Source organism: Mesitornis unicolor, unplaced genomic scaffold (assembly GCF_000695765.1).
Source record: "Mesitornis unicolor isolate BGI_N332 unplaced genomic scaffold, ASM69576v1 scaffold16756, whole genome shotgun sequence".
Taxonomy (NCBI): Eukaryota; Metazoa; Chordata; class Aves; order Mesitornithiformes; family Mesitornithidae; genus Mesitornis; species Mesitornis unicolor.
The window spans coordinates 1-10,840 of record NW_010191840.1 but is presented as its reverse complement, the minus strand read 5'-3'; the positions used below and the strand labels follow the sequence as shown (position 1 = coordinate 10,840).

At 52.5% G+C, this 10,840-nt stretch overlaps 1 protein-coding gene across 1 annotated transcript in view; it reads left to right on the top strand.

The window, feature by feature from the left end:
* Positions 1 to 5,945, top strand: part of LOC104542534 (proprotein convertase subtilisin/kexin type 6-like) — a gene marked incomplete at its 5' end in the record, with an annotated part of 21,632 nt that extends 15,687 nt beyond the window's left edge. Inside the window, 8 exon segments of the mRNA XM_010186878.1 lie at positions 1 to 112; positions 597 to 699; positions 1,242 to 1,438; positions 1,846 to 1,933; positions 3,012 to 3,103; positions 4,324 to 4,453; positions 5,371 to 5,483; positions 5,848 to 5,945. The exon segment at positions 1 to 112 is cut by the window's left edge and continues 9 nt beyond it. Of these exon segments, the coding sequence (XP_010185180.1) occupies positions 1 to 112; positions 597 to 699; positions 1,242 to 1,438; positions 1,846 to 1,933; positions 3,012 to 3,103; positions 4,324 to 4,453; positions 5,371 to 5,483; positions 5,848 to 5,945 (933 nt within the window).
* Positions 5,946 to 10,840: the final 4,895 nt, after the last annotated feature.

Sequence of the window (10,840 nt, the reverse complement as noted above, 5' to 3'; positions counted from 1 at the left end):
CCACCGAACCGTGGGAGGATGCTGGAGGTGTCAGCATCAGAGATGGAGCCGTCAAGAGCTGCTTTCCTGCAGAGCCAGGTGGAGGTGGCAGAGGAGGAGGAGGAGTATGCGGGTAAGTGCCCCTGGACACCACCTCCCATCCCTCAAATACCCAGGAAAATGCAAACCCAGGAGCCACAAGGCCTAATCCTGCCCAGGGCTGGGAGGAGCGGTGCCTGCGGCTGGCGTGGGGCAGCAGGACGGGGAAATTAGAAGGTAGCGAAATGCCCCGTCCCAGCGCTCCCACCACAAATTGGTGGTGCAACCGTCTGGGGAGTAAAAAAAGCTCCTCTGCCCACCTTCCCCCCCGCCTTCCCCCTCATCTCCAAGGAGTGGAGGATGAGCTACAGGAAAGATGTGCACCCAGAGCCATGCAGCACCATCGGATAAAATATATAAGATCTGTAAGATAACAGATATAGGAGAAGATAGGTGGGGAGTCCCCAGCCCCTTCCCTGCATCTGTCGGTCCAGGAGGATGCACTCAGCACGTCCTGGCAACAGGATTTGGGGATGCTCAGCCTTCCCTCACCTCTGAGCTGGTCTCTCCCTCCCCAGGTCCGTGCCACCCCGAGTGCGGCGACCAGGGCTGTGATGGCCCCAACGCTGACCAGTGCTTGAACTGCATCCACTACAGCCTGGGCAGTGTGAAAACGGGCAGGTGAGGGGTGATGGGGTGTCCCCGCAGAGTCTACCACCAATCCACACTGTGGTGTGGGTGATGGATGTTTTCCCAGAGGAAGAAACGTATGGGAGAGACATTGGAGGGAGGAGGAGGAGAGGAGGTGTAGGGGTGCCTGCCCTGGGTTGGGGTACGGTGGCACAGGGATCACAAAGCTGGAGAGCCCGAGGACCTGGACTATGGAAGTCCTGGTGGGAAAGAAGCATTGGCTTCACAGGCCAGGGTCACCCATGCCCAAGGGTCAAATCACTTTGGGAACTGGGGTTTTCACCCCTCAACCTCTTGGGCTGGAATGGGAAAAGTTTACTCATGGTTGGGGCTGTTGGCTAGGAGAGTCCTTGGCTCTTAATTACAGAGACTTGACATTCAAGACACCCTAAATCTTAAGAATAAGAAGGAAACAGGCCCAAATCACTGCCAAGGCTGGGGGATGCCCCCAGATACCAGGGTTGGGTGCCAGGCTGCTGGGAGGTGGCCAGGTGCTGGCACCAAAGCCCGGGCGCTCCCGGTTCCTTCCCCAGGATGTGCGTGAGCTCGTGCCCCGTCGGGTTTTTCGGTGACGAAGGCGCCCGGAGGTGCCGCCGGTGCTACAAGGGCTGTGAGCGCTGCGTCGGGAGGGGCCCGGCCCAGTGCACGGCGTGCAAGAGGAGCCTCTACCACCACCAGGAGATGGGCACCTGCGTGGTGCTGTGTCCGCCCGGGTTTTACGCCGAGGAACGTAAGGGTTTTTATCACTTGCAAGCCATAGCATGAGGGTACGCAGGGGTTGCTTCTGTTTCAAGTGCTACGGGTGGGGAAAACACCTTGGTTTTTGAGTATTGGCCTTGAATTTCCACCCTCTGGAGGAGAAAAACCTCTGGATGTGCAGAAGGTGGTGCAAAGCAGAGGTGCTAGACTCAGCTCTTAATTAGAAGACAGTAATTAATGATTCTAGCTGCTTGCAAAGTGTATATCTTGGCAATCAGTGACAGATAAGGTCACCTGCAATAGCAGGGGTTGATTTTGGTGGGGGACGTGCCTCTCCTCCCTGGGGAGCTGGCGCCGGGGGGCAGTGGGGTTTTGCGGCTCCGCTTGCAAATCACTGCCCGTGTTTTATTCCCTCTGCCGGGCTTTGTTTTTTGAAAGGTCAAAAACGCTGCCTGAAATGTCATCAAAGCTGTAAAAAATGCATTGGCGAAGCAGACAGATGTACCGCATGCAAAGATGGATTCAGGTAAAATACCCAGCGCGGGAGGGGTTTGTACCTGCAGCGTTGGTACCTGGGGTTTAAATTTGGGAAAACCAATGGGAAACTAGAGTATGTATTAGTTAAAGACCTGAGGTCCTGCTTCTGCGCTCCTACAGCTGTGGCGTGGAGCTGGGGATTGAAAGGTGGTGCTTCGTGTCCCTTTCTTAGCAGAAAAACATGATTTAAATGTAATTTCCTTTCCTCCAGCGCTTTGCGGCCTGGTGGGTAAGTGCTACACTGCGGGCTCAAAAGTGCTCATCCAAATACCGTGACCTGTGACCAGAGCAGATCCCGGCATCACAGCATCTAAAACAAGGAGGGGGAAATGCAATGAAAACGTTTACACCGTGCAATGCAAGGCGTGTGTTTCCTCCTGAGTCTCAGATGGGGAGGTTTTTATTTTATCCAATGTGCCTGTTGAGTGGGGCTGGTACAGGACGGGTGTCCAGTGGTGTGGGTGCCCTTGCTGCTGACCCCGGCATCGGCGCAGGGGAAAAGCCATTTTCCATCCCCCATCTCCCATGGACGTACGATCCTGCAGTGCTCTGCTCCGCTTGGGGGCCGTAAGCAGGTCCAGAGCCGTGCTGTAGCAGCAGGGCTCTCTCAGACAAGGAAATTGCCGCTGCCAAAAGATTATCTCCTCCCTCGGAAAAGCAGAAGCAGAGGCACTTGTCAGATATAACCCACACGGCGCTTGCTTTATTTTGTCCAATATCCTTTTAAGCCGAGACTTCAAATCATCCCCGCCGTGACGAACAGCACCGGCCCGGCCACGGCACCGAACCAATTTCCTTTTATTCCAGGGAGCCTCACAGTGCAAAGGGTTTTTGGGAGAGCTGGGCTGGCTGCTTATGGGGAAAAACAATTTTCTTTCCTCCTGGGTACTTAATTAAGGCACCTGCGGCCATCGCTTTGGTCCAGGCAGGATTTTAATTTCTCCTAGAGCACTGGTTTTCCAACGCTGCTGTGAGGCAGTGGGGGACGCGGAGATGGGGATGGGCCATGTCAGGATGCTAAATGGGACCCCAAATGAGTGCAGATGTCCTCTCTGCTTTCCCGGCAGCCTGGCGGGAGAGAGCTGTGTGCCCGAGTGCCAGCCCGCCATGTACCTCAGCCGGGAGCCGCGGCACTGCGAGGCCTGCCCTGCCACCACAGGTACATCCTGCACCCCAAGCAAAGCCCCCAAATTCTGGTGCATCAAGAACTGGTGCCCACCATACCCAAGGCAAAGCGAGCCGGAGGGGAAGTGGTCCCAGCTCTCCCGCACATCCCGGGAGGTGCTGGGTATAGGCTCATATCGGAAAGGGTTTTAGGGAGTTTTTACATTTTTATTAGAGCCATTCTTTATTTCCCAGTTCCTCTGAAGCCAGGTACCTTCGTTTAATAAGGTTGCAGGGGAGGCTGTAAAAGCCTCTCTGAGTGATGGAGGATGGCTTTGCGGTGTATAAAAATGTCAGGCGGCCGAGGAACGTTATCCCGGCCGGGCCGGCCGCTGCCCGCAGCCGCTCGGCGTTCCCTTTAAATCCTGCCTTTTTCTTTTCTTGAAAGTCCAATTATTTTCCGTTGTTAATGCTTGCGTCTGCCCTGGAAATCGTCATAGATCTGATGATAATATGATCTCTAGACAATTCCTGTTCAGTGGCGTGAATCTCATCTATCATACATGGACAATTTCCTAAGACTAAATCCAAAATATTTATTGATCTCGTTGGCAAGCGTGGAAGGGAACGGGCTCTTAATCCCTTAAGAAAATTACTTCCCTTCTAATTCTTATTCCAGTCAGTGTAAGTGCACTTCACCACAATTATTTTTCAACCCTTTTCTCGTCTCCTTTTCCTGCATAACCATTTCTCAATGTGGAAGGCCTCTAATAACACCATCTCCATCACCGTGCTTTGCTGCCCAGCTGCAGCATCAGAGCAGAGCCCTCTGCTCTCCTGCTCCTCTCCCGAGCCCATCCCTCCTCCAGCTCCTCCGCAGCCCAATTTAGCACCTTTTTTTCCCCATATTTTACTCTGCGTAGGATGGGAAAGCGCTTGGGAGTGGTAGCTGATGGCCTGGAGGGGATTTTGATGTGTTGGCCCCCACCGAGCCCCTGTGAGCAACAGGGCAGGACACTGGGTCCTGGCTGGGTTTTTGGGGATGGGAGCCGAGTTTTTGGGGGACAGGAGCTGAGGTTTTTTGGGGGATAGGAGCTGGGGTTTTTTGGATGTGAGATGGGTTTTTTGAGATGGGAGCTGGGTTTTCAGGGATGAGTGCTGAGTTTTTTGGGGTGGCTCCCTATTCTGTGGGGTGCTGCGGCCACACTAATGTGACGTGGCTCTTGTCTCCGAAACTGCCCCTATCTACCTGCCCTCTCCCCTGTCTCCCCGCAGGGCTGGGTGAGGAGGACTGCACACCCTGCACCCCCGAAGCCCCTGCACCCCACTGGCACTGCGTCCCTGCCTGCCGCGAGGGCTTCTACCCCGCTGACAGCCATGGGCTGCCCAACAAAGTCTGCAAGAGGTACGGTACCACCTTGATCACTGAGGAAAGCCAGGACCGATGGGGAGCACTGGCTGATAAAACAACGCAAATAATGCTGGAAACAGCTCGCAGCTGGAGCTGTTTACTGGGGAAATTAAAATAGGGGTGAAGGAGCCAGAGCAGCTGTGGGGCTGCACAGCCCTGCCCTATAGATTTTAGAGATCCCAAGATGTCTCAGGGCTATGGTTGAAGGGGTGCAGCCCTGGCCCTGGGCTCTTTAAGGAGGTGTAGGAGGAATGGGGATGTTGAGGCAAATATTGCAGCTTTCAATCAAACCCTCTTGGTTCACCCCACGGCTGTGTTGGAGAAGTCTTCGCCTGCTCCTTGGCCCAGCACAAGGGGCTGCGTGCGGGAGATGCCGGGAGGCAGCAATTTGCTCCCACTCATCATTCAGTACTTTAAGTGGGGAGTGGGAGTGGATTCAGCCTCATTAAAGCAAACACGAAAGGGGAGGATTAAAGGTGACTTGGGAACGCGCAGCACAGGGTTTGGCTCACCCACGCTGGCGATCCTGCAGGGAGGAGTAGGGGACCAGCATCCTTTCCCAGGGATTTTGGGAATGGTGTCTGCAAGCCACCGTCCCCAGGTGGGAGGCACAGCTGAGCAAATGGATGGGAGCAGCACAGATTCCCCTTGCAGCCCTTGATCTAACTGGGATTGCTGGGATGAGAGGTGCACGTCCCAAGGGGTGAGCGCTTTTGGGATGCCACTACCTGTCACTGGCACCACCAAGCCCATTTTCCCCAGGGCTTCAATGATTTTCCAAGCTTCAGACTCACTGTTTTCCACATCCTCTGATTCAGTGTGGATGTCAGACACATTATCTGGCCAATGGCCCATTTTGGGTGGCTGGGGTGGGGGCATTGGTGCTGATTCAGACCACGCTCTGTCCCCAGGTGCGATGACCACTGCTCGGCCTGCGAGGGCTCCAGTGGAAACTGCCTCAGGTGTAAAGAGGGTTTCAGTCTCCTGGGTGGCTCCTGTGTAACAAATGAAACCTGCACCAACGGTGAGTAAGTCGTGGCAAAACCACTGGCACCGTAGCACTTCCCTGGTAGCAAAAATGAGGGGTTTTGGGGATTCCCTTCAGAGCAGAAAGCCAAAAGCACTGCAGCTCCTGGGCTTGCTGGATATCAGTGCATCCAAGCGCTCATATTTCATTCTAGTTTAGTCTTGGGGCTAATTCTTCCACTCGCTGCAAAGCTGCTTTTATTCCTTCATTAAAACCATGTGAAAGATGCCCTTAAAAAGTGACTCCTTTTCAAGTCTCTCTCCCCCAGCACTGGAACGAATTGTACTGCCTGTTACGCGCGGTGTTTGTTTATTTAAAATGTTAATCTGCTCTCGTTTTCTCTTGTTCCTCGGCTTCCCAGCTGACAAGACTTTCTGTGAGATGGTGAAATCAAACAAGCTCTGTGAAAAGAAGCTGTTTGTGCAGTTCTGCTGTCAGACGTGTCTCATGGCCGGGTAACGTTCAGCGGCCGCATCCGTCCAGGACTTCCACCAACTGCCAGCCCAGTTTTTGCCAAACGTTTAGGACAAAAGTTTATTTTTTCAGCTTTGGGAGAGTTTACATGGTGCTGTCAAGCGTTCGCTCGTAAGTTTGATAGCTTTAATATCACTGTCAGCGCGTTTCTATAGCAATATGTTAAGCAGAGGTCGGATCGTGCCCTGAATGATCGTGTCCTGAAAGGCAGCAGATGTGATATTAATACTCTCAAACACTCCTCGTGAGCAGGGACCGATGCACGATCCGTGTACATGCGCTCGGTTCTTTGCAGAAATCGTACTGATTTGGGAGCCCTGGCTGCGACGGACGCGGGACTTCATGAATCTGCGAAGAGCGAGCCGTTTCTGGCTCGATTTTCGGTACCCTTTTGTGCTAGGTGACGGCTGATATAAACCTGCATTGCAAACGGCCGGCGCCGTGCTCTGTACATACGTAAAACGATGAATTAGGGTGGTTTCTGGAGCGGTGCCCTAAGGCCCGCTCTGGCACTCCTGTTCGGATTCGGTCGGTCGCTGTTTCTCGCTGGCCGTGGCAATAACTGGAGATTCGAGGACCAAAGCAGGTGCTGATCTGCGGGGCTCTGCAGGCGAAACCCCTGTGCCTACAGGGAGTCTCACGGGCTCAGGGGTTCGTCCGCACGGAGCAGCCTTACCATGAAATAAATGTATTTCCCTCCTGGAACTGCTAGTAAGTTGCTGATTAATTCAGTTCTGGAACCAGCCAGATCCTTCCTCTAAACGAGATGGTGTCCCAATGGAGCTCTTTTGGCATTTTGCGTTACGATCCTTCCCCTCTTTTGCTGGGTTTTACCCCTCTCTCTCACAAATCCTCCTGTTCACAGCAGTGATTTTTCTTGGGCATCTGTCTGCAAATGAGACATTCCAGGGATGTGGCCAGGAAACTCTTAATTCTACAGAACCCTTCCCCAAAACAAACCTTTCCATGCTCTCTCTTAATAGTAAGTCATGTGGTGTTTATATAATTGTGTTTAAAATATCCTTGGCTATGTTGTTTTACAGATTTTAAAAGAAATAACTTATACAATCCTTGTTTTTTTCTCCGTGGACTATTTTTTTATATGGGAGTGGGGATCCTTTTTGTGTCTTACGTCCTTCTCTCCTCTCTGACCTTGTAGAGCCGCTCTTTGCACCAGACGTATGTAAACACTTTCCCTGCGCTGCATGCCCTGATTTTCCTCGTTAATGGTTTTAAACGAGTTAAGCATTTTTATTTTTTTTTGCCCATGAAATCCGCAGTACAAATTGTCACCAGTTGCTCGCAGAGCTGGGATAATCCCCGCTTGGTTTTGGTTGTAACGACACGTGCCCTGCCTGGGCTTGCCCCCTGGAGCTTACCTCAGCCAGGTGAAGAGGGGAGAGCCACCCCCATCACTGGTCCAAACCCCAAAACGACGGAGCTTTGGTGAACTGACCTTTAAGTTAATAAACTATTGATCTCCCCTGACAAGTGAATCTGTGCTTTTTCCGAACCCACGCAGCCGCCATCCCGTCCAGATGCACCGAGCGCCTTTATTTTGCTGGAGGAAGCAAAAGCTGTCCTGGCTGGAGCACCTGCGGGAGAAACGGCTCAGAAACGGATGAGCTGCATCTGCAAAACCCACACTTTTGTCCTCATAAAGGTCTTTTCCCTTCAGAGGAAACTCATATCCTGAATACCAGGCTGGGCTGGCATCTCTGGGGCACCCAGGGCTGTGTGACTGGGGTTTGGGGCTGCACTGGGTCTATTCTCCCATTATGGGGAATCCCAGATGCATGGGCAGGAGGACTCGCTCCTCATTCCCACCCCTACATGGAGCATCCTGCGGCCCCCAGTGTCCCACCACAGCTGGCAGCAGCTGGGAACTGCAGGGCCACCTTCCCCCCCTTTGGCTGACTGGGGAAGGAGAGGAGCCACTGGTGCATGGGGAACTGTGGAGGCTTTTGTTTGTCGTGTTGGTTTTGCAATATTTAACCATGGGCCAGGTGCCTGGGGTAGTGCCTGGATATCTGGAACTGAGCTTTTTAAGTGTGGAGAAAAAAAAAGAACGGAGTCCTGCCAGGAGGGAAGATGTTTTCTCAGAGCTGTGCTGCTGTGTCTTGCAGGTCTTCACATTTATCTGATGAAAAATGTGAATTAAGCAGATGATTTATCACGTACAGTGATTCCTTCTGTTGCTCCAGGATTCCCCTTTCAGTCTTGAGCCAAACCAGAGGTCAGAATTGGGGTGAAATGCTCCTGGCTCTGCCCCTCTGGCTGTAAAATAACATTTCTGTTGAAAAACTGGGTGCTGTGAATCAGAGGCACTGCATCAGCTCAGTCAGTCCTCTGGCTCACAGCAGCCTGCCTCGAAATACTGCTCACTGGTATATTTAGATGTACTGAAATGCTAAAAAAAAGATGAATATGTTTACCCTTGCATCTTTGGCAGAACTTAAAATACGCACTGGGTGAAGCAATGCAATTTAAGATGACCAATCTCCAGCAGTCCCAGCTTTATCCTGCTTTCTGCTGCCCTCCAGCCTGCCAGTTTAGAGAAACAAATCCTACACATCGGGCTCATGCAACAACATCAGCTTCCAGCATTTCCCAGGCACTGACTCCCTCAGAAATCATTCTTGGAAAGTAATAAAACTCAGATTATTTATCCAAGCTATTGCAATGCTCGCTTGGAGCTATTAAAGTCTCTCTGACAGTGGTATGCTCGGAGGATCAAAGTGGCTGTGTCTTCAAGATAAATGCATATTTAGGCTATTTATTAAAGCCCATTTCTCTATTGCCTCTTGGCACCAAAGACAAATATATAATAGCTGTTTTCTGGAAAATCTTCTTAGTGCAGCCTGGCTCCTCATTTGCTGTTTGGCTGTGAGGTTGCATCCACGGCCATCTGCTGCTTCGTAGTTGGCAGGTGGAGAACACACATCTTAAAAATCATTGCTTTGACTTTCCATCACAAAGAAAGGGCTTTTAAGAGCTCGTGTACAGCATCTGAGACCAAGAATCTGTCTGCTCCCAATTACAATGCTGTTGCGCTGCAGAGCTGAGGCATACAGCTGTGTCGAGCTAAGAGAGAAACGTCCACCTTCAATTTGGCCTTGTCAGAGGCAGAAGCTGCTTTCCAGGAGACTGAAGAGGGTCTCCTTTTAACGGCTGCCTGAAAGGTCTGAAGACTCTGTAGTCCTCACCACCGCATGATTCCTGAGTCACGTACAACAAACCCTTCGCTTCTGCTTGTGACAGCTCGCTCGCTTTTTCTTGCTGCTTTTAAACAAATGCAGATGTTATAAAAACCTGGCTATGCAGCTTTGGTGAGGCTGTGTTTAAGCAGGGAGCACAGGAGCTGCCTGACCCCAGCTGACACCTCTGCAGGGATCGCCAGCTCCAGCAGAGCCAGCTCTGACGCTGTCGTCCTGGGGACCGAGCCAGGCGTCGCTCTCGGGGTGATGCCGATAGATGCTCCCAAAAGAAGAGTATGAGCCATTGCTGTGCGGTGCCAAGCATGGCTGCAGCATTTAACCTATATCACATCCTCTGGGTTCACAGAAATGTCACGGCTCATGAAAAAAAATCCTTCCCTCGACAGCAGTGGATCCAGAAATCATTCTGTCTTATCTCACTCAAGGACCCTTGAGGACAAGTTTTCCTCCAGGGCTGCAGAAGTGGTGGCTTGGTGACATTCAACAAGATTTAGGACCTGGGGGTTGTCAACCACTTCCCTTCACATGCCAAGCTGTGGTTCACCTTGCTGCAAAGCCCTGCTGCTGCCAGCCAAGCTCTGCCAGCTGGGCAAGCTCCTCGGCCACAGCAGCCCAGCACCGATAGCCTCGGACCTAGGGACCTGTGTTGGACCTCAGACCTACGTTGGAGTGGAGTTTCCTGGTCAGACACAGCAGGTTGAGCCATCTCAGCTCCCCCAGCTCTTCCTCGCTGCTCTCCAAATCCCTAAAGTGCGTAAAAGGGGATGCAGTGACGCTTGAAATCGCATTTTTACCTCTCAGGCAAAGGGTGAATGTCATGCCGCAGCCTGCGGCGTGTTCCCAGCCTAGCATGGCGTCTCCGTGACCAGGAACACACATGGAAGTGCCAGAGCAACTGAAATGCTGCAGGAGACGGGGTTTGTGGGCAACCCTGTGTCCAGGAGCAAAGGCTGAGCTCCTTGGGTGGAGGCGAGAAAGCACCCAGAGCTGTAATTGCTGCGGGAACTGTCCTGACTGCGTAGCAGGGAGGGAGCCGCATGTGTCTGAACAAGCACAGTCCTCACGGGAGCCAAGTCTGTCCAAAGGCAAGCAGGCTCTGCTGGCTCCAGGCTTCTGCGGGAAGCAGGTTCCCAGCCTGCTCTGCAGATTCAGATGTGTTTGGAAACACCAGAAGCCGAGGGGGAACCTCTGGTGACATCTTTGTGCTGCTTTAGGGTACTATGGGTAGCAAAGCCAAGCCCCTACAGGGTTTGTTGGTCAATGTGCTCAGGCACTGGGCTGGGAGCTGGCTCAGCACCCAGAAAAGGAGACTGAGGGGAGGGGAATCTCATTAATGCTTACCAATATCTCAAGGGTGGGGGTCAGGAGGAAGGGACCAGACTCTTCTTGGTTGTGCACAGCGACAGGACAAGGGCCAATGGTCACAAACTGGAATGCAGGAGGTTCAACTTAAGGAAAACCTTATTTACTGTGAGGGTACCAGAGCCCAGAGAGGTTGTGGAGTCTCGTTCTCTGGAGACATTCAAACCCCTTGGACGTGCTCCTGTGTGATCTTCTCTGGGTGACCTTGCTCTAGCACGAAGGTGGAACTGGATGACCCCCACAGGCTCCTTCCCACCCCTATCACGCTGTGATTGAGAGATTTTGTCCCCAGCAGCCCCC